The sequence below is a fragment of the Malania oleifera genome, chromosome 10 (genome assembly GCF_029873635.1).
Source record: "Malania oleifera isolate guangnan ecotype guangnan chromosome 10, ASM2987363v1, whole genome shotgun sequence".
Lineage (NCBI taxonomy): Eukaryota > Viridiplantae > Streptophyta > Magnoliopsida > Santalales > Ximeniaceae > Malania > Malania oleifera.
In genome coordinates, this window is record NC_080426.1 from 6,348,189 (window position 1) to 6,373,905 (window position 25,717).

The 25,717-nt window shown below is 32.2% G+C and overlaps 1 protein-coding gene across 1 annotated transcript; it reads right to left on the minus strand.

The window, feature by feature from the left end:
* Positions 1-7,413: 7,413 nt before the first annotated feature.
* On the minus strand, positions 7,414-9,027 carry LOC131165982 (secreted RxLR effector protein 161-like). The gene is made up of 2 exons (XM_058124184.1): positions 8,932-9,027; positions 7,414-7,749 (listed from the first exon to the last, which is right to left on the minus strand). Exons 1-2 carry the CDS (start codon positions 9,025-9,027, stop codon positions 7,414-7,416), a joined length of 432 nt encoding a protein of 143 aa, XP_057980167.1.
* Between the last annotated feature and the right edge of the window lie 16,690 nt (positions 9,028-25,717).

The window sequence follows — 25,717 nt, forward strand, 5'->3', positions numbered from 1 at the left end:
ATCTTTCAGCTATTTTACTCAGTATTTTTAGCTATTTTACCTAACAATTTTCAGCTGTTTACCCAACATTTTTCAACTGTTTACATGATTGCATTAACACACACAAACAATATAATCCATATCATGTTTTATTCACAATGCATTACTTACTTAACCTACATCTCATACATTTAACATATATTTGTACAAAACTTACATTTACTCATGCCACACAATTTAGTAATAAAATTCATACACTGCCTGTAAAATAAGTCAACCAATATTTAATATTTATATACTGAAAATACCTTTTAGTTCTTACATAATTTTCCTGAAAATATTTTCCCACTTTTATCAGTTCATTTTTGCATATACGTATCTAATAAACAGCCCTAAACTCGAAAAAACATAATTTAAATGGTTGACATTTTAAACACATACCGAAACATATACACGTATATATAACACAATTTATTTTTCATTAAATTTATAAAAATTTTGATTTAATTTATATTTTTTCCCTTTCCTGGTTTCTTGAACTATGCCAACAAGGATTCCGAAAAATACTTGCGGCGCTCACCCGAACCCTAAATCAAAAATTTCAATTCCATTAAATTAATCATAAATAAAATACTATTTTAATATTTTCTAGACCCTTAAATACCCAATAAATAGTTATACCCTTAAATATAGTCAAATTACCAAATTTCTCAAATTTCACTCTCACTTTGGAGTGGGGTCTAGAAAACTCTAATTGAAAAATTACCTACCCCAAAATGATGACAATCGCGACTAGGACCACGTGATAGTGTCTGATCCTCGATTTAATAATAGATTTAACGAAAAATTAAGAAATTAAAAAAAATATACATTTCCCTGTAAATGGTGCCTATGTCTCTCCCACGACAAATGAGGGGAGAGAGAGAGGCGGAGACGGAGAGGCGACGGAGAGCGCAAAGGCTCTCTCTGTTTTTTCGCAAGAAGCCTCTCTAAGGCTTCCTTATCCTTTTTTTTTTCTTTTTTTTTTGCCTTTACTTACTTTACATATAATATAATAATATTATTTATATATATATATATATCATATTATTTATTTAATACATTAGATTTAATAATACTTAATTAATTAATTAATAATTACTCTTAATTTTTTTTCCATACTATTTCTTTTTATTTGTTTATATAATACGTTAATTTAATAATGCTTAACTAATTAATTGATTAATAATTTTAATTAATTAATTTTTTTTCGGATTATTACAATATTAATATAATATTATATCATATTATAATGTTATATTAATATTATATATATATTTATATATATATATATGTTATCAGGATGCTTCAAGAAACCACCCCCTAGACGTCTCTCTCTCTACAAGCTCTCTGTTCTCTCTCTCCTCAAACTCTCTCTCTCTCTCAATTTTCTCGATGAAATGTGTGCCGATTGAAGAACGGAAAATATCCCTAAATTCTAATTTCAACCACCAATGTTTTAATCGAGAAGATTTTGTCGTTGGGACGTCGTAGGCACTACTTCAAGGTTAAGGTAAGGGGAATAAATTATGTCGGGTTTATTTAAAAAATATTTTCGATTGAATTTGAGTACGTGAATTTAATTAGTTTTATGTTAATTAAAATATGTCCGTTTTAAATTGAATATGTGAAATTAATTATGTAACGACCTGAATTAAAAATGGAATTTAAATGATAAAAAAAAAGGGAATGGAAAAATAAAATAAAGAAGGAAGCTGCCAAACTTCGTCGACGAACACAAGGTTTTGTCAACGAAGTCTTTAAGAATTTCGTCGACGAACACAAGGTTTCGTCGATGAGAAAATACTGAGAGGGGTTCTGAGGCAGCCTGAATTTTGTCGACGAATACGGGGACTCGTCGACGAAATTTATGAAGAACTCGTCGACGAAGATTAGGTTCGTCGATGAATTCTGCTGTCTATATATATATATATGAAAAATCCTATTTTTATTCATTTGCAAGCTTCCTATTCACACTCTCTCTCTCCTCTTCGGCCCTCTCACTTTCTCTCTTCGATTTTGGGCTAGTTTTACGCCAGATCGAAGATCTAAGGCTACCACGACGCTCCTGGCGAAGTTTCCTACAAGTTTGTCAGAGCGGATCGTTGGGGAAACGAAGTAGGAAATCATCCCAGAGTTGAGGTAAGATTTTTTAAGCCAAATTAGACTTTATGGTAATTATAGAAATTGATGTACGGATGAAAATACTGATGTTTAATACTGGGAGTTTTAAGTTTCAGGGTGTTAATCAGGAAGTCATACGGGGGTTAGCCTAGGATATTTTGGGGGCTTTCTCAGTAGCCAGGTAAGAGAATAAATTAAAGCAGTAATTTTTCATGCAAATTATTATTGATTATGAGTAAATTTATTTTCAGAAAAAGCATATGTTATATTGTGTATTATAAAGGTAATGTACGATTGGGAAAATACTGCTATGATGATTAAAATATATATTTTATATATATATATATATATATATATATATATATATATGTATGAGATGATAGGAAAGTATGATTCTAGAATATGAAGTATGATTTTTAATAGCACATGTGTGGCATGGACATTATTTTTATGTGAAGCGAATCATGATATGAATGATGTTACGAGCAAAACATATTTTCAGGTATTTTGAAAAGACGAATTATGCTATATTGAGTTTGATGAATATATGATAATTGATTTATTTTCAGAATATAAATACCTGAAATGATTTTGGCGCGAGGCCACATGTATGTTCTCGGCACGAGGCCATATTTATGTTTTGGCGCGAGGTCATATTTATGTTATCGGCGTGAGGCCGTACTTATATTATCGGCGCGAGGCCGTATTTACTATGATTTTGGCATGAGGCTATACGTATGATTTCGGCACGAGGCCGTATCTATGTTTTCGACACGAGGCCGTGATGATGTTATGTATGTTCATGTATTATATGTTATTACAACCAGGATGTTAGTTTAGTTCAGTTCAGGGCTCGGTACCGTAGCTATATATGTAGATCAGATATTTACGTCAGATTAGTACTAACCATCCCACGAGGGGATGGGAGATGGATAGTCGATGTGACTTTCAGTAGAGTGTGGACGTCCACCTGACAGTTCGGACCAGGGTGTGGCGGGCTCATCGTACTTACAGACATATTTGACTCGGTAGTGGTCGGCTAGCTATTGTCGGGTCCCATCTTCGAGCTGCACAACCCGTCATGGGGGGTAATACATGACATTAGCTAACTATTCATCCTAGATATATTTTCAGTATTACAGTTATAGCAGATGTTTTATGTACGTTATGAGTTATTAACAAATATGAAAAATGTATGATTATTCAGTAAGATATGATGAACGTTTTTCCGATTTATGAAATGTACTGTATATGTAAAATGCATTAAATGTTCATGTTGCCACACAGTTGTATTTAGTTTATTTTCTCTTACTGAGAAGTGTTTCACCCCCAACATTAATATTTCAGGAAACCCAAAGAAATCGACGGGTCAAGGCCGCCGTTGAGTGAGTGGAGCTTCCCTACTAGAAGGGTAAGCGTTGAACTAGGACTAGGAGATTATTGTTGAAAGGTCCTAGTGTCATTTTGACTTTTTGAAAGATTTTAAATAAATACAGTATTTTGGGAATGTATATAACTCTGGTATTATGTTTCATGGTTGAATGATTGAGATTTTATTTTACTGCTGCTTCGGTTTTTCGCTGTGTTTAACAGATATCTCCGCTACCCACGGGTTCGAATTGATCATTTTATCTATTATGTGACATTTTATATTTAGAAATTGAGGGACGTTACAAATTATATTTATGTTCAGATTTTACTTTTAAAAATATGTTAAGAGTTAAATTAAATTACAGGGAGTTGATTAAATTAGATTTTTGGGAGTATTTTGGAGTTAAATTAAAATGCAGGGATTTAATTAAATTATATGAATTTGATTAAATTAAATTTTTGAAAATATTTTGGAGTTAAATTAAACTACAGAGATTTGATTAAATTTGGATTTTGGGAATATTTTGGAGTTAAATTAAACTGCAGGGATTTGATTAAATCGGGTTTTTCTGAAATATAATGGAATTAAATTAAATAAGTGAAATTAATCATACCCTTGTTTTCAGTAAAAACATATTTTTTCCATACAGTTAATATACTATGGATTATCGCTCAAACTGTGTGGCATGAGTATAACTATTTTTATCGCATAAATGAGTTTGTTAGAATATTTTATGTTTATTCATAACAAGTACGATATGATAATGATTTTCAAAAAATGTTATAAATATCAAGGAATTATATTATGATAGTTCTGTCGGCTTAATGTCATGATCAATATATTATGATAGTTTAGCTGGTTTAATGCCGTGATCAGTTATGGAATAATGATTTTATACAGAAATATGATATGACAGTTTAATTTCGTTTTATGGAAAGTTGGACCTTGCATCGAATTAAGAAATATGAAATGACTGAATATAAATAGTTTGTGTAGCATATAAATAGCATGTGTGACATATAAATAGGTTGTGTAACATATAAATAGTCTGTGTGGCATATAAATAAAAGCAAATAGTCTGTGTGACATATAAATAGCATGTATGACATATAAATAACTTGAGTGACATATAAATAGCCCGTGTGACATATAAATATAAGTAAATAGTGTGTATGACATATAAATAGAAGCAAATAGTCTGTGTGACATATAAATAGTTGTGGCATATAAATCAAGGCAGATGACCTATGTGGCGTTGTGTGTATATCGATGTGCTATAGAAGTGTGAATTAAATTATCTATGATATGATGAAAACCTACGTTAGTAGATTTATCTGAAATGCATCATATTATTGATACCGATGGCATTTATTTAGGGGCAATATAAGAAATATATATAAATGATTGTACAATAAAATTCATTTGTCACACACTGATACTAATGTATTATGTTTTACTATGAGGTGTCTCACCCCATCATTATTTAATATTTTTCAGATGTCATGAGAAGTATAACAGTAATTAGAGTAACACAATGGAAGCGTGAATGGGATAGAAGGTTTTATTTAGAATTGTTATTAATTTAATTGTGTTGTAATGAGTTTAGAATATTAGGAATGTTAATTGTACTGTCTGGAAATATTGTTGTCATAAAGAGATAGTTTAATACTCTAATAATTTGCATTGGAGGTCTTCCACTGTCTGTATTAGTGACTTTTTATAAATTGAAATTTTCGTATATTACAGGTGGTATCAGAGAATTTTAGAGTAAAATTTTTCGAATCGTCACAAGTATAATATGTGAAAATAAATTTTCTTTGAGCATGAAGCTCTCACTATGAAGGTATTAATTTTTAATATCAAGAAAAGAAGGGATACAAAAAAAGTTGAAATGGGGGATGAGCATTATGTAACTCTAGATGATCACTCTTCTCAATCCCAATGGACTCAAAGAAGAGAAAAAATCTAAAAAAATGTAATGGTATTGTAAGCAATATTATTTACTCAATTTATAATTAAAAATTAATTATTTTAAAACATTTTAATGCATCAAATACCAAAATATTAATTTACGCAAATCTCTATTTTTAGTACATTACATATGGATTATCTATCCAAATTATCTATTACTCTTTTGTTTCCAAATACTTATTATTTGATAGTTTCATTAGTATTAAAGTCCAAAAATCTAAATGTTGGGATGTATGCTAAAAAATGGTGCAAAATTATAGTGGCAATTTTTAATATTCCTAATTTCGTTTAAAAACTTAAATATTACACGTGAGAAATGTTTGACCTAAATGATTAAAAAAATCAAATATCCAATTATTAAAAAATGATGCAATCATCTAAAACCACAATGCTAATTTTTTGGTAAATTTGAATAAATAAAATTAAAATTCTAATGATCAATACTCGTAGCTTTTCTATATAACTAAGCAATATTTTAAAAGGCCAAAACATAATACGAGGCGTTTTAAACCTTAAAAGGCAAAGCCATAAGCCCTAAGGCATTGGAGCGAAAGTGTTTTGAGAATTTTTTATTTTTAGATACTAATATGTGGATAATATATATATATATATTAAAAAATGAAGGAACATACAATTATCATGTTAGGAAAAAAAAAAAAAAACAAAGCTCAAAATATTTACAAGATGTTGTTAGAAAATTTTCATAAATATATTGCAACCAATGATCTTCAATTATCATGACTTCACATCAATTACTTTATAAGAAAAATAAATAAATCATAAACTGTAAACTTTACATACCGGAATTGGCCATATCGAACCTATCGAAAAGAACACCCGGAGAATTCGAAGAAATCGTTTCTCCCACTTCTCCTCTTTCTCTTTCCTTCCTTCACCAGATCTATGGGATCACCTGATGATTAGAGAAGTAGAGGCAGAGAGGGGACAATTCCTTTCTTCCTATGCCCTTATAGCTACACCCATAATAGTAGCTAATATATATTTATTTATGTATATATATACATATATATATTATATACATATATATATATATCTATAATATTTATGTATAGGAATCTCTTCATACTTCCATCATTAATTTCTCATATTAAATAAGTTAACCTTTTAGTTAACCCATATAACCATCAATTCATATCCTTATCATATGGGACACATTCCCTATATGTGGGATCCACATCATTCATGTAGGACATATCCTTTGGGATCTAAATCCTACATTCTCCCACTTGGCCCATATGAATGATATTAATATGGATTAACAAACATTCATAATGTGCACAAAACATTAACTTATTTATACTTTTCAATGAGATTAACATAATATCATAATCAAGCAACCCATTAGTACGAGTCATGGCGGTAAATATCATTAGAGCGACATCTTCCCTTCCATGTACCACAAAAATAATAAACCACTTAACTATGATCTATAATAGGAAGTTACCATACTGTCCCTTTAATGTCTTTGTCAAAGACCATTTCTATTTAACAGTGAACCATCTCTATAATCACGTGATTTATGGTAAACAAAAATAATGTTCAGAAACACTTTTATTGATATCATTATACATATTATAGAACAAAACATAAAGATCCACTATTATACATCAAGGATTACAACAAAAACCCATGTGATCAGCATGTTCTTTAAATGCCTTTGGTGTCAATCCTTTCGTTAAAGGATCTGCTATCATGAGCTCAGTCCTTATATGTTCTATAAGTACTGTCTGTTTCCGAACTTCCTCCTTAACGGCCAAATACTTGAGCTCCATATGCTTAGCGCCATTAGAGTATTTGTCGTTTTTGGAGAAAAAGACTGCTGCAGAATTATCACAATAAATTCTCAACAGCCTGGCTATACTGTCGACAATCCCAAGTCTTGAGATAAAGTTCCACAACCACAAAGCCTAAATCGTGGTCTCAAAGCACGCCACAAATTCAGCTTCCATAGTAGATGCTGCTATAATAGTCTGTTTGGCGCTCTTCCATGATATTGCTCCTCCAGCTAACAGGAACAAATAGCCATACGTTGACTTACGACTATCAACGCATCCAGCAAAATCTGAGTCAGAGTAGCCAAACACCTCCAACTGATCTATTCTCCTATATGTGAGCATACAGTGTTTGACTCCTTTTAAGTACCTCAAGACTTTCTTTGTAGCTTTCCAATGCTCCATTCCGAGATTACTTTGGTACCTCCCGAGCATCCCAACTGCAAAACTAATATCTAGTCTCGTACAAGTCTGCATATACATCAAACTCCCAACAACAGATGCAAAAGGAATATTTTCCATACTTTTCTTTTCGAATTCATTATGCGGACAATCTTTTAGACTGAACTTGTACCCTTTACAAATAGGAGTAGGAGTTGGTTTACAATCAGCCATGTGAAATCTTTCTAGAACTTTATTAATATATCCTTTCTGAGACAACCCTAACAATCCAAGTGATCTATCCCGGAATATTTCAATTCCAATCACATAAGTTGCCTCTCCCATATCTTTCATTTCAAAGTTCATAGAAAGAAATCTCTTGGTATCATTCAATAAGCCAAGATCATTACTGGCAAGTAAAATATCATCAACATATAGAATCAGAAAGATAAACTTGCTCCCACTGACCTTTAGATATATACACCGATATACAGTGTTTTCTTTAAAACCAAAGATCGTGATGGTATCATGAAACTTAAAATACCATTGCCTGGAAGTTTGTTTAAGTCCATATATTGATTTCTTTAATTTGCAAACCATGTGCTCTTTTCTTTTAATCATTAAACCTACAGGAAGATCCATATATATCTCTTCATCTAAATTCCCATTTAAAAAAGCAGTTTTCACATCCATTTGGTGTAACTCTAAATCAAAATGAGCCACTAAAGTCATAATGATTCTAAGAGAGTCCTTTTTAGACACAGGAGAAAATGCCTCTTTATAATCAACACCTTCCCTCTGAGTGAAACCCTTTGCTACAAGTCTAGCTTTATATCGTTCAATGTTGCCATTACAGTCTTGTTTGGTCTTAAAGACCCATTTACACCCAATTGTTTTAAACCCTTCAGGCAAATCAATGATGTCCCAGACTTTATTCAGTTCCATAGATTTCAACTCATCATTTATGGCATTGATCCACTTTTCAGAATCATCACTTTCAATGGCTTGTGAAAACGTAACTGAATCCTTACTAGTTCCTAAATCATAATCATCCTCTTGCAGATATATTGAATAATCATCATAAATAGCTGGTTTCCTTACTCTTTGAGATCTCTTTAATGCTATTTCTTGTGATTGTTCTGCAATTGGCTCGATGGTAATATTTTCATTACCAAGTGATACATCATTAGACTATTGTTCAGTGTTATCATGCCTTTCAACAACTAAAGGAACAACAATGTCTGTTAAAGGTCTAGATATCGGTATAGGAACCTGAATTTCTTTAATGACCACATTTCGCGATATGTCACTCCCACTGATTTCATCATTTTCAAGGAACTTTGCATTACTAGATTCAACTATTCTCATACTATGATTATGATAGTAAAACCTATACGCTTTTCTGGGTATCCAATAAAATGTCCTTGAATCTAATTTCCTTTCATTTGGATTATAGACTCTAATCTCTGTTGGACAACCCCAAACATGAAAGTGCCTTAAACTCGGTTTCCTTTCTGTCCACAATTCAAAAGGAGTTTTCTGAACTGCCTTACTAGGAACCCAATTTAGCATATACATTGCTGTTTTAAGGGCTTCCATCCATAATGAAATGGGTATTGAGGAATTACTTAACATACTCCTAACCATTTCTATAAGAGTACGATTCCGCCTTTCAGCCACACCATTCTGCTGAGGCGTACCAGGCATTGTGTATTGAGCACAAATACCATGTTGTTTTTGGAATTTAGCAAATGGTCCTAGACATTGTTTTATGCCATCATACCTACCATAATACTCACCACCTCTGTCAGATCTAATGATTTTCACTTTCCTATCTAATTGTCGCTCCACTTCAGCAACATATGCCTTAAAAGCATCTATTGCTTGAGACTTTTCATGCAACAAATAGATATAGTCAAATTGTGAAAAATCATCAATAAAGGTGATAAAATACTTTTCTCCACCTAAAGATGGTGAGTCAAAAGGCCCACACACATCAGTATGAACAATTTCCAATAGATTCTTACATCTTGTGGCTCCTTTCTTTGTATGTTTAATTTGCTTTCCTTTAATGCAATTAATACATACATCAAAATCAGTAAAATCAAGGTTCGTGAGAACCCCATCCTTTACCAATCTCTCCATTCATTCCCTGGATATATGACCCAGTCTTTTATGCCACAAGGAAGAGGAATTCTCGTTTATTCTACTACGCTTAGTTCCAATATTATGATGCAGAGTGAGGAGTGTTTCAGCAAACTTTTCATTAAGATTAAATTTATACAACCCCTCATACAAAATACCAGAGCCAACACATAAGTCACCTTTCATAATACGAAAACCTTTATGTTCAAAATACAAACCATAACCGTCATTATCTAATCTAGACATGGAAATTAAGTTCCTAGAAATATTTGGAACATACAAAGTATCAAACAGGTCTAAACAATGACCCAATTCAAGATACAACCGAACAGTTCCAACACCCATAACTGGCACTTGATTTCCATTCCCCAAGACTATCATGTGTTCATTTTCCTTTACGCTCTGGATTGTAAGGTATCCCTGCATCGAATTGGAAACATGAATAGTAGAACCAGAGTCTATCCACCAAGAGTTAGAAGGAACTTGTGTCATGTTTGATTCGAAACATACATAAGCTAAAGGCTTACCTTTCTTTTCGAACCATGCTTTGCGTTTCGAGCAATTTTTCTTTAAATGCCCATAACCACGACAAAAGTAACACTTGGGACCATAATGTTCCTTCCTGCGAGCCTCACCACCATACGAAGTTGTAGCAACCCAAAGAATAATAGCATTTTAATAATAAGGGGGAGAGAAAATAGATACAGAAATAGAAGGAGGCCGTAGACTTCGTCGACGACATTGTATTTTGGAGATAATATTAAATAAAAATAATTTCAGGAAATTGCCTAACTTCGTCGACGAACATAGGGTTTCGTCGACGAAGGCCTTCATAATTTCGTTGACGAACACAGGACTTCGTCGACGAGAAAATAGCGAGAGAGGGTCTGGGGGTGGTCTAAATTTCGTCGAAAAATACAGGGCTTCGTCGACGAATTTTGTGAAGGACTCGTCGACGAGGTGATGTGTCTCGTCGACGAATCCGGCAGTATAAAAATGGGGAAAACCAGGATTTTGTCATTTCTTTCGCCGCTCTCTCTCTCTCCTACGACTCTCTCTCCCTTCTCTCTTCGTTTTCGGCCCCACCAGTAGCCGGATCGATGATCCGAAGCTACCACGACGCTCCTGGCGGAGTTCTCTACTCACCTACCGGAGCGGATCGTCGGGAAATCAAAGTTGGAAATCATCCCAAATTCAGGGTAAGGCCTTTTAGTCTCCTTTTGGCCTTATGGTAGTTATAGGAAATCATACAGGTAGAAAAATACTGATGTTTAGTTCTGGAAAATATTGGTTTCAGGGTGTTTTGTAGGAGGCCCTGCGGGTATCAGGCTAAAGTATAGTAGGGGCTTTTCAGAGATAAGGTAAGGGAAATATGCTATGCTAGGAAAGTTCTGAATATTATGCAGTTTATTTATTTATGAAAATTATGTATTTTAGTATGGTGTGACTTATGATTATGTATATGGTACGGGGATATGTTTATGAATTTAGTTTCATGATTTTACGAATTTCAGTATTACAATTATACGCATTTCAGTACCATGATTATACGAATTTCAATACCATGATTTTACGATATTTCAGTACCATGATCTTATGAATTTCAGTACCATGATAACACGAATTCCAGTATTACGAATATGCAGTTCCATGTTATGATTATTCAGATTTCAGTACGTTATGCAGTATCATGGTTATTTCAGTACTTCAGAATCAGGGTAAATCAGATAGACATGTATATAAAAATATATTATACGATATCAGACCCTGTTGGACTTGCAGCTACAGAGCACGGTACCGTTGCTACAAATACTATGTTACTATATGAGTGCAACCACCTATTTAGATATACGTGGTATGGTCGACCACCTAGGCCCTTGAAGAGGTTAGACTCCCTATCCAGATATGGATTTAGGGTTTAGGGTTTAGGGTTTAGGTTGAGGTGGGTAGGTCGATTGACGAAGTTCAGTGATTTATTCCTGATTGGCCAGCCAGGGTAAATCCAGCCTACGGGCCTCACAACCTCGTCATGAGGGGCATGTCATGACACAGATAGCCACAAGGAACAATTTCAATTACTATTACTTACGTATTGATTTACAAAAACAGGGATCCTACTATATACACTAGAAGTATTTTGAATTATAACCATAATACTGATATGTTAAGCAATAGGGAAAAGGGACGGTGTGTTTTATTATTTGTACTGTACTTTTGTACTTAGTTATTCATGTTTATATGAAACAGATTTTATGATATGTAGTAGCACATTTGCCACACACTAGTAATAGCATATTTTCTCTTACTGAATGTTGGCTCATCCCAGTGTTGATATATTTTTCAGGTGATCCAGGTAGGCAAGCAAATCAGTCTCGCAAATAGAAGGGCTTCAGTAGTGCCCTGACAGAGAGTGAGTATCATTTTTGGGAGTATTTTTGTATTACCCTAACTAGTTGAGGGCAATTTTTGGGGATACAGTTATGTTGTATATTTTGCAAAACATTTCAGAACTCTGGTATTGTATGTAATGGTTTAGGTTTTGTTTATATGATTATGCTTCTCGCTGCTTAGGATAATGTTATGGTATCAGAGTATGATAATTATTACAGTGGAAAAAAAAAATCAGTTAATTAAGCAGGTCGTTACAGTTTACTCGCCACCTTCAATGGATCTTTCTTTAAACCTTTCTTTATTTTCTTTCCTTTACTTCCAGCTGCGTGACTTATGACATTTACTGAATGTTGTCCCTGTTGTTTGAGTCTTGCCTCTTCTTGAACTAACATGCTTGTCAATTCATTCACATTCAATTTTTCTTTAATTGTGTTATAGTGAATCTGAAAAGGCCCGTATTGAGGAGGCAAAGAGTTCAAAATAAATTGAACAAGGAAGTTTTCATTAACATTCATTCCCAAAGTATTAAGTCTAGCAGCTAGATTAGACATTTCTAGGACATGTTCATTCATTCCTTTACTGCGATCAAATTTCATTGTGGTTCAGCCATCAACCTTCCTGCAAGGGACTTATCAGCTGAACGAAATCTATCTTCCACTGCCTCAAGATATTCCTTTGCGTTATCTAGTTGAGGGAGTGTTGATTTAATATTATTTGCTATACACATTCGCATAAACATCATACTTAATCTGTTCGACCTTTCCCATGACTTATACAAAACTTGCTGTTCCGAATTGCTGGTTTCAGTAATAGCAGCTGGTTTATCCATTCGCAGAGCTAAGTCCAGATCCAGAACACCAAGGTGAAACTAAATCTGTTCATTCCAGTCAGAGAAATTTGTCCCATTAAAGATTGGAACAGAAGAAGCCAACGAATGCAATGAAATAGGAACAGACACTGCAATAATACAAAATGCTACTACATTAATGCTTTGAGTTTAGAACATTTCATTAGTAAATTGCGTTCAATCTTTGGATCAACTTATGCAATATACTAATCCTTACACTTACTGGTAATTTTCATTCATCAAGACATAATTGATAACCTTTATAAAGTTTGATTGGTCTGTCACCTTTGGACAGGCATCCCAATCTCACTATCATTCATTAATTATCCTGATTAAATCAATGATTATTTGAAAGTTGGTGCACCTTTGGGCCAGCCATAATATTCAAATAATCATTCTGTAATAATTTTATTATGATTATTTCTCAATACAATGTTTATAATTTTTCTTATCGAAATCACTTTGGTGATAACAAGCTAATCATAATATAAACATTAATTGACTCCATACTCAGCAAAAGTAATCCAAGTTTAAAGCAGATAATTAATTTCTCACAATGACAATTTTACTTAGATTAATATTTTATTTTATTTTATGTAAAATCTTTCAACCCATTAATTAAAAACATTGCAGCTCGTATATTAAAAAAAAAAAACTGTAGCCCGTACATTTAAAAATTGACAGCTCATATATTCAAAAACTGGCAGCCTATACATTTAAAAACTGGCAGCCCATATATTCAAAAACTGGCAGCCCATACATTTAAAAAACTGGCAGCCCATATATTAAAAAATTGGCAGCCCATACATTTAAAAAACTGGCAGGCCATATATTAAAAAAAAAACTGGCAGCCCATATGTTAAAAAAAAAAACTAGCAGCCCATATATTAAAAAAAACTGGAAGCCCATACATTTAAAAAACTGGTAGCCCATATATTAAAAAAAACTGGAGCCCCATACATTTAAAAACTGGCAGCCCATATATTAAAAAACTGGCAGCCCATACATTTAAAAAACTAGTTATCTATGCAATGTTTCATATTCATCTCAGAGTTCATTTCAAAATACCAATCCATAATATACAACAGATAATCAATTCCTCAATATAAGAATTTTACTAACTTACTTTCATGTAAAATTCTCTAACTTATGCATGCATATCATTCAGCAGCCCTACTTTAATATCACTATATAGGGGAAAACCGTCAACGATCCATATGTAAGAAAATTTTCAAACCAACAAAAAACCCCATAAATCCATCAAATATCACATATATTTTCAGGAATCATTTATCATATGAATTCTTCAGTTCGATTCCAGAAAATATTATGAACACAAATTTTCACACAATCCCATAACAAGATTGTAAGGGATTAAAAGAAACGATCTTTATCATGTAAGGAAGATCATGATAATTTCAAACATTGGCTCTGATACCACGTGTTAGAAAATTTTCATAAATATATTGCAACCAAGGATCTTCAATTATCATGACTTCACATCAATTACTTTATGTGAAAAATAAATAAATCATAAACTGTAAACTTTACATACCGGAATCAGTCATATCGAACCTATCAAAAAGAACACCCGGAGAATCTGAAGAAATCGTTTCTCCCACTTCTCTTCTTTCTCTTTCCTTCATTCACCAGATCTATGGGATCTCCTGATGATTAGAGAAATAGAGGCAGAGAGAGGACAATTCCTTTCTTCCTATGCCCTTATAGCTACACCCATAATAGTAGCTAATATATATTTATATATATATATATATATTATATACATATATATATTTATAATATTTATGTATAGGAATCTTTTCATACTTCCACCATTAATTTCTCATATTAAATAAGCTAACCTTTTAGTTAACCCATACAACCATTAATTCATATCCTTATCATATGGGACACATTCCCTATATGTGGGATCCACATCATTCATGTGGGACATATCTTTTGGGATATAAATCCTACAGATGTATGATACAACTCTCAACTATTTTGGGAAGGTTGAGACTTAAGACTTTAAGAAATAAACTTATATTATGACATTCCTTTTGCATAAACACGGTATTAAAATTTTCTAACTAAATCTAACTTGAGAATCACAAAGCAAAATGCATAAGCCTGCACTATAGGCATGTTTTATTAGCCGTTTTGATAAACATTGTAACTAAGTAAAGCAAAATTAAATTTAATATAGCAACCAAAAATATTATTAATAATAAAACTAATCACGTGCCCATTGCTTTATTTATTTCTCAAATTTCATCATCATAAGAGAAAATTAACTCTCCATAGATTTATCAAATCTGTTCTCTTTGAATTCTTTTAATATATGTATGTAGTCAAAGGTTTTTTTTTTTTTTTCTTAAGAAGGGTGGGACCTCCATTTATTTATTGATAAACCCTTACTTTTGGCGGAGGAATACCGTGGTTACAAGATATTTAAAGAGAGGGACAAAAGATAAACCTTTAAAGGCCTCCCAAAACAACATCAACATCCAGCCAAAAAAAAAATTACAAAACAAAACAAGGACCTACAAGCCAAATATCACGCAACAAAACAAATAAAAGATAAATAACATAAAGTATAGACCAAAATCAACAGGAAATCAGCTAAACATACCTCAAATAAGTCGTACCCATCTTCTCCAATTTATATAACCCTTTGATAACTCTAGGGAGATAACTACTATTTGTAAACAACCTATTCCTCCTCCTAGCACCTTGACGAGCCAAGACATCTACCACTTTATTTCCTTCTCTATACCAATGTTTAATCGAAAAGTCTACTCCCTCCAATAAATTAATCAGCTGCTCCCAAAAATCTCATAAATACCACAAGGAGCACCTCCTTATTCTTATCCAATTTCCTTCTCTATACCAATGTCGTCAAAGGTTTTGTGCTATGCATAAGATAAACTTTAAGTATTGAATCAATATTCTAAATAACATTATTATGTTGCATACTATATATATTGATGTTAATTGGCATATTAACAAAAAAAGGAAAAAAATGATATTTTGAATCAACATAATTACATATAATTGGTCTATGACTTACAAAATTTGGGAATAAAGATAGAAAAATCACTTGCAATAGTGTAGAAGGAATTGAAAATGTTGGAATTGGTGTGATCCCAAGAGAGAAGGTGAATTGGGTTTTAAAACTTTTCGACTAATTAAACTAAGTGTCGATTCACCAAATATCATATCTCATTTAAAATATACACGGGTATGTAAAACAATTAAACAATGAATACATACATAAAGACATTGAAGAATTCATGTCATAAAAACTCACTCCTAAACCAAAAAACAAACTATGCAATAAAAATAAGAGTTCAACATTAAGGTAAGATAAAAATAAAAAAATAACTAAACAATGTACACTTCCATTTTATATAAAATGTTAAACCTCTAGGGAGTTGTGACCAAAGAGGATTTAAAAAATTTGAGAGTAAAAATAGACAATTATTAGTAAAAATGACAAAAAAAAATTTTAAATTAAAAATAAATTGATAATTCATATACATATATTTTAATGGTTTTTTTGTTTAATATTACACATTTTTAATCCATATTTTTTGTTTAATTTTATGTGATATATATATATATATATATATATTTCTTATTTTTTAAAGCTCAGTTACTTTTTTTGTTATATTTTTGGAAATTTTAAGCATGGAGAAAGTATAATTTCTTTTCTAGCTATCTTCTCCTTTTTACATATTTTTATAGGATTCGTTTACTTTAATTGAAATATACACAACAATAACACTTGATGTGTTTGGGTTTTTGGTTGTTTAAGAGTGTTTGTACTAATCTTGGAATGTGCTTAAAAAATCTATTAATTAAATTAAACTATTTTATAAAAATTAATTTCGTAATCTAATTTTTAATTGTTATAAATAATTTAATTAAGTAATCACATATATTTTTTCCTTTTTTTTTAAATTATTGCTTTTTTTTTTTTTAAATATTTCCTGTTTTTTTTGGTTTTCCTTAGTGTATTTACATATGTTTTTATAATTTCAAGCATGAATAGGAAATATAATTTTTTTTAGCTATCTTTTTTTTTTTTAATCTTTTACTTGATTTGTTTTTCATTGCTTGAAATTAGTATAATAGTGCTTGTCATGCTTGGATTTTTTATTAATTAGGAGTGTTGACACTAATCTTACTATGTCCTTAAAGAAATCTATTAAAGGAGTTAAATCTATTAAATTTATAACTTATTTTTTAATTGATATTGATAATGAATTAAGTAATAATTGAATTAAAAGTTTTGATAATAGGTAGAAATGAGTTAATTTACGAAACAATAAATAAAATAATTAATATTTTGTAGGCCATGGCTCCTCTCCTCTGTACGGAATGACCATCATCCTCGCTCCAAGTTGGGTACCATCTGAAGTTATTTATAATCAATGACTGAGATTTAAATTTAATAAAATTTACAACATTTAGCAATAGAAAATAATTAACGGCGTTTAGAAACTACAACATCCATATGACCATATTCATCACTGTCGGTGGCATGCTCAAAAGTCTCATCTCAATTGATTTTTATTTTGAGATAGTCTTGTTATTGCCAAAAATTGGTTGGTTAATGTAGACTAATCTCTAACCATGACCACCTGCACGCAATCAAATAAGAGAGGTTTTGAGGACCCGAGATGTACTATGGGGAATTGCTCTAATGATTGAGTCAAGGAGTGTGAAAGGATAAGATTACAATAATAAGATAGAATAGATAGGAATTTGAGGCTTACCTCCTCTCGGAGTACCCATTTTATTATAGTGGAGATCATACTTTTATTAAATTCAGTATTTATGATTAATTATTTGAAGGAGAGAAGTTTTGGTATAATTAAAATGTATTTATAATGGGGGAATAATGGTGGTTCATTGACTTTGATCTTTGATTGATATACCCTATTAAAGTTGGCTATATCAGTTGTCTTCTCCCTTCGAATTTTGAGTTTTTGCTCATATCCAACTTGAGAGTAATTTGGGATGTACCAATACAAGCAATTTTGGCCTCATTTTAACCATTTGGATGGTTTGGACTTATTTTCAAGTTGTTTTGACTTTTTTGGTCCAATCCAAGCCATTTTTTTTGGTGAGTTGTGCTCACTTAGTGTTGTCTTAAGAGCTGTGTTCATCAAGTGGGCATCTTCGGGCCTCATGAGCGGTGCTCATCAGATGAACCATTTTTGGTGAGTCGTGTTCACTTCTTTAGTGCCTCATAAGCGGTGCTCGTCAAATGGGTCATTTTTTACGAGTCATGCTCACTTCTTTGTCAATATCAAATTCTATCTGAAGGGGGTGACGAAGAGGGATTGGTGATCTCCAAACGAGAAAGAAAAAGAGTTATTTATTTATTTATTTATGAAAATGGGTAAAAACATTTAAAAACAGAGTCGCCGCCTTATTTTTTTTTAAAATAGAAGAAAAATAAAGAAAAACCTTCCAAAAAGTTTGTGAAAACTAGAAAATAAGGTCGAGAGTACATTTGTGCATAGGGAAAGTAATTATCCAATTGTCACAGTGATGATCAATCTTTCAATACTCCTAACGACACTCGTTCGTAGAAGTTACAGCAATTATGTAGGTATTGCCTTAAAAAAAAATAAAAATAAAAGAGAGAAAATATCCCTTTTGGTCATCAAGTGATGAAATCACTGTGTGAGCACTCCAACATTGTAACGACCTCAAAATTTATATCATTTTTTTTCCTTCATATTATATATATTAATTGTTATGATACCCTCTACTATGAAACTCGGGCCTTAGCAGGCACCGGGGTAATCTCGTATACAATATTCATACCTACCCAGCGGAAACATAAATCATACATCCATACATACTATACAATACCAGAGTTCAATACATTCAGACCATAGTCCTATAAAACAACTCCCTCCAGTATCACCTATCCCAAAAATAAAAAACTCAGTCACAAACTCACCCTAAAACCAGGGCTATCAAGAAATCACTCTATCTATGAGCCTGATCTGCTCGCCTAACTGGTTCACCTGAAAAATAGTAAGATAATAGGGTGAGACAACGCTCAGTAAGTGGAAATATGCTATTACTAGTGTATGGCGACCGAGTCGTAAAACTATAATAATAGTATGTAAAACTGCATAATCTGGTAAATACACATATATCACATGTATAGTAGCTTAAAACATATGTATCATTTGAACTTTCTATCATTCATACTGCTAATATCATACTATATACAACAAAGCTGTAAAACTATATACATATACATAACTATGCTTTATCTCTGGAACTCTGTATGTCATGATTTGACCCCTCATGACAGGGTTGTGCGGCCCGTAGGCTGAACTTAACTCTGGTCGGCCCTCTTGGTAAGTCATCATACTCTACACTACCTCAGTCCGGCCAAACTGCATCCACTCCTAGGCTCGGGACTAGCTGCTACCTCGTCAAACTGGCCCCCTCAACCCAGTGAACCGGGGAGCTGCATCCTCTCCGAGCACAATTTGATTGTACCCACACACTATCTGAGATATGTGGTTGCACTCTATTTTGTATATAGCAACGGTACCGTGCTCTGTATTCTTTATCTGTATCTGTCTGTAATCGTTCCTTAGGGATCGGATACTATATATATACATATATACTCTTTTACTGTTTTCATCATGTTTTCAAAATTACCATAACACTATCTTTCTGTAAATTATGTAATCTCTATATTCTGTATCTATAACATCTTGATGTTATCTCTGTATATCTTTTTATGAAATACATATATATATATATATATATATATATATATATATATATATATATATATATATACTCTGTATGTATACTCTTATTGTTATGGTAATAGGAAACATGACATATTGCAAATGCTATATATGCTGATCTAAGTAAAACCGTAATATACTATTCTGGATAAACATCTGTAATATACTGATCTGTATAAAACTATAACATACTGATCTGAGTAAACATCTATATACATATATATGGATATATATTTGTTTTGTGAAACTTTTTGAATAAAAGCTGATATGTACGTATATCTGTCTGTATAATCTCTGTGAATATCTGACAATATTTGTATGTTCTGTATAACTTCATATACTGGACTGTATAAAGTTCTACATCAAATATTATCTACTCAGGCCACACATACTTTAGAACACATATTCTGAAAAACTACATCATAATTGGTATACATACATGTTGGTAAAATTTCTATTAACATATTCAAATTTCTTAACATAGCATATTTCCCTTACCTTATCTCTGAAAAGTCCCTACTGTACTTTAGCTCTATACCCGCAGAGTTCTTCATTCAACACCCTGAAAACGACATCCCCTAGAACAAAACATCAGTATTTTCCTACATACAACATTTCCTATAACTGCAGGAAAAGCAAATTATGAATAAAACACCTTACCCTAAATTTGGGATGAATTTCAAACCAACTTCCCCCATGATCAATTCTGGAAAACTTGCAAAGAACTTCGCCAGGAGCGTCGTGGTGGCCTCAGATCTTCAATCCGACAAGAAATGGAGCCGAGATCGAAGAGAGAAGGGGAGAGGGGCGTAGAGAGAGAAAAAGAAGATTCCCGCGCTGTAAATTCTGTAAAAATTTGATTTTTAGAAGTATTTATAGGCTCGGATTTGTCAACGAGACACGTCATCTCATCGACGAGTTCTTAAGGAATTTCGTCGATGAACCCTCCTTCCTCGTTGACGAATTTCAGACTGCTTAAAACCCTTCTTGGTATCTTCTTGTTGACGAGGCATGGCTTCGTTGATGAGGCCCCTTTATGTACTCGTCGACAAGCTCCTTGTATTCGTCGACGAGATCTTGTGTAAATTTTATGAGTTATTACAAACATGGCTTTAAGGTGCCTATAATATTGCTCTAAAAGGGATTGATCTTAGCATCCTTAGTTTTGATGAAAATATGATGATGGATGAAAAACTATTGGTTTGAAAAGGTTAGACATGTATTACTGACTTGAAAAACCAAAGTTTTAAGAAAAATAAATCAAACTCGTATTAGCAGTATTTTAAAAAATGAGTTTGAAAATGAAAAATTTTGAAATGAAGTGTGGTAAGATGCATGATTTTTGAAAATCTAGGATTTCATCATCGATCTTATTGAAAATCGAGAAAACACTATAAAAACACAATTTTTTTTTAGTATTTTTCGAAAATATATTCAAGAAAAAAAAGACTCTGACACTAAATGAACTAAACATGGTTCGTTTGGCCTAATTTTGTTGGTCGAAACTCTAATCCTTCTCAAATATTCATGTGATTCTCAAAGGTTCAAACCTTTGCCAAGCCTAAGGATAAGGGATAGAAAGTATTATATAGTATAATTCTTCCTTTTATCCCGTCATCAATTAGAAATAGATTATGGAACCCATGCAACAAAACTCATATTTTTGGATTTTTCAACATTTTTAAAATTTTTTTTGTGATTCTCAAGTAAAAACAAGACTAAACCAACACACACATACTGTAACGCCCCGAACCCTTAAACCCGGGTCCGGTGCGTTAAACTTGATCATATCCCTAATAAATCATAAATAAACCTAACATATGCAGCGGAAAACATAATCATAATCTCCATATAACACAATACCAGAGTTTACTAATTTCTATCTATAATCCAAAGTATCCATCCAACACCTGCATTCCCATATATACATACATCTCCAAAAGCATTTCAGTATTTTCACAACCATCCTATTCTCAACAGGATTAAAACATAAAAACTTAAAACATAAATATTTACATTCCCCTAAAGTGTTTTGAAAATATACCCTTTCTCTTTAAGTCCCTCAAAATGCTAAATACCCTCGAGCTCCCTAAGCTCGACCTTGAGGATGTCCTGAAAAAGAAATAATCATATTCGGGTGAGACACATCTCAGTAAGGGAAGAAATATACATATTAAAACAGCGTGTGGCCAACATGAGATAGATAGATATCATTTTTATTTCATTTGCAAATCATCATATAATATTGAAATTGTTTTCTGAACCTAAACAATCACATGTAAATATTTAACCCACGAGATTACCCAAGGATAGGGGTGATTATCCGCCCATACAAGTAGCACCCATCTGCTCTGATACTTAGGTAATCCTAAGGTCACAATTAAAACATATCAGAGCACTCAACTTACTCAGTAAGCCCTCAAGTGGTAGATTAATCTCGTACTCACACAGTTCAACAATAGTTTACTGGCAAAGGCCCTAAGGATAGGGAATCCTACCTGCCCATAAAAGTAGGTTCCCTCTGCCCTAGTGTGTTATGCAGCTACTGCCACATCTGAAGCTACTAGTGCACTCACCTTACTCAACAAGCCCTCAGGCGAAGAGTATGCCTCGCCCAATCATAACATATTCTACATATATACATACTTCTATTATCATAATACATCATTCTGTTCTGTCATTTTACATTCATGTACATTCATTCTTGTTCATAACTTAACTTTGCATTTCATTTCACTTTAAGTGACTTTTTCCTATTTACATCATTTGCCTTTGTCATTTCATTTCATTGTCATTTCATTAGTCATTTCATTGCATAACATTTTATTTCATTACTTCGTACTACAGTTGGTCTTTAGCCATCATCAATTAGTCTACGTAGAAACGTGCTAAATCTGCTAACACAACTCCTTTTAGCTGTCATCAGTTAGTCTACACAGAAGTGTGTTAGATCTGCTAACATGGCTCTTTTTCAGCTGTCTTACATTTACATGGTTGCATTTAACATACACAGGCAACATTGTCCATATCATATTTTATTCTCATTGTTTTACTTACTTAGCCTGCATCTCATACATTTAACATATAATTTGCACAGATTCTCATGCCACACAATTTAGCAGTAAAATTCATACATATTCCTTATAAAATAAGTCAACCCACATTTAACATTTACATGCTCAAAATACACTTCATTTCTTACATAATTCCTTAGAAAATTCTTTTCACTTTCGTTTGTTTACTTTTACACATACATAACTATATCAACAATTCTAGGCTCAGAAAACATAAATTTCATGGCTGATATTTTAAACCCATATAAAAAAAACATATATACATAAATAACACATGTTCATTTTTAATTCATGAAAAACCTGATTTAATATATAAATTTCTCCCTTACCTTGTTTCTTGAAATACGCCAACAGGGACCCCGAAAAGATGCCTGTGGCGTTCACCCGGATCCTGAAATTAAATTCCTAATTCTAATAAATTATTTCAGAATAAAATATTATTTTAATAATTTCTAGGCCCATAAATTCTAAATAATTAAATATATCCTTAAATATAACCAAATTACCAAATTTCCCAAATTAATTAATTCATTTCCCCAAAATACTACTCATCTAGCCTTCTCTAGGCTCCACACACATCAAATTAACATTTAAACTAATATTTAACACTCCCACTTAATTTTCTAAATTATGCCTGCGGGGCTCAAAATTACACCCGCGGCGCTTACTCGAACCCTGATTCAAAAATCCTAATTTTATTTAAATTATTTCTAAATAACATACTATTTAAATATTTTCTAGGGTTATAATTTTTAATTTATAGTTATACCCACATATTTAACTAATTTGCTAAATTTCCCAAATCCCACTCTCACTTTGGAGTAGGGCCTAGAAAATCCTAATTGAAAAATTACCTACGTAAAAATGACGACGACGATGACTCGAACCACGTGGTGGTACCAGTTCGCCGATTTAACAGCAGATTTAAAGTAAAATTGAGAAAATTGAGAAAATTTACCTTTCCCCAAGAGCAGTGCCTAAGTCGTTCCCACGACCAATCTGCTCCAGTAGAAATGTCGGCAGCGGAACCAAGAATCCAACGGCACCTTCCGTTTCCCGATCCGCTGCAAATTTACCGAGAAATTGAGAGAGACAGAAACGGAGACGGAAGTGGCTGCGGCTGGCAGGAAAGAAATTTCAAAGGGGTGGGGGGGCGTGCGCTGCTTCTCTGCTTCTTCTTTCTTCTCTTCTTATCTTCAGTAAAAGTAACTTTACATATATATATATATATTATATTACTTTAACTTATATATTTATATATATATATATTAACTTACTTATATATATATATATATATATATATCTTATTTTAATTATTATATTATATATATATATATATATCTTATTTTAATTATTATATTTTTTTTAAATCCAATGTAATAATATTTAATTTAACAACTAATAATTTAGTTACTTAATTTAATTTAATTTTAATTTAATTTTTTTTAATTTTTTTTCCACGTCATTCCTTTTATTTATTTGTTTGTTATTTTATTTATTTATTTTTTTCTAAATTATTTTAATCCTTTCAAATTTCCGAGTCTTTACACATACACATGGAGCCATACAAACACAAGTATTCATATATGTATGTGTGTATATACATATAACTAACGCACGCATATATAGTAACCACTTATATATAAGTAAATAAATAAATACACACACATATATTTATTAAAGTTGCATATTTATTTTTCTTTTGAGCTGTCACATGGTGTTTGTATATTCATTACTTTACTTTGATAAATTCATGTTGAGAAAGTGGACTTAATGTAATGACCCAAAAAATATTGATATTTAAATTTGGGTCCGATGCATTATACCTGATAAAATCCCTTATATTCCATAATTACATATATCTCCCAAACATTTTAGTATGTTTACAAACTTTCTTTTCTCCACAGACTTAAAATATAAGGACGTAAAATATAAATATTTGCATCCCAAAATTTGCATAGAAATATACCCTTTTCTTTTTCTATTTCCCAATAATGTTATAAAAACCTCGAACTCTCAAAGCTCGATTTCCAGAAAATCCTGAAAAAAAAAGATAAATTCATATTCGGATGAGACACATTTCAGTAAGGGAAGAAACAATATATTAAACTCAGCGTGTGGCCGTCATGAGATTATATATATCATTTTATAATATTTGCAAATCATTAACATAATTTCTTGAAACCATTTTTTGATCCTAAACAAACACATGCAAATGTTTAACCCACAAGATTACCTGAGGATAGGGGTGATTACCTGCCCATACAAGTAGCATCCCTCTGTTCTGATATTTAGGCAACCCAAAGGTCGCGGCTAAAGCATACCAAGGCACTCACCTTACTCAGTAAGTCCTCAAGTGATAAATTGATCTCGTACTCACACAGTTCATTCAAAAGTTTATCGGCAAAGGCCCTAAGAATAGGGAAATCTACCTGCCCATACAAGTAGGTTTCCTCTGCCCTAGTACGTTACGCGGCTACTGTCACATCTGTAGCTTCTAGTACACTCGCCTTACTCAGCAAGCCCTCAGGCGAAAGTACGCCTTGCCCAATCGTAACATGTTCTACGTACATACATACTTATAATATCATAATACTTCATTTTTTCTATCATTATTCAATCATACGCATTTGTTCATATTCATGGCTTAACATTGTATTGCATTTCACTTTAAGTGACTCTTACCCATTTTACATTGTTCACATTTCACATTTCATTTCCATTCCATTCATTTCCCTTTTCATTTCATTTTCATTTCATACTCATTTTTATTTTAATTCATAAATACTCAGCATCTTTCCAGCCAT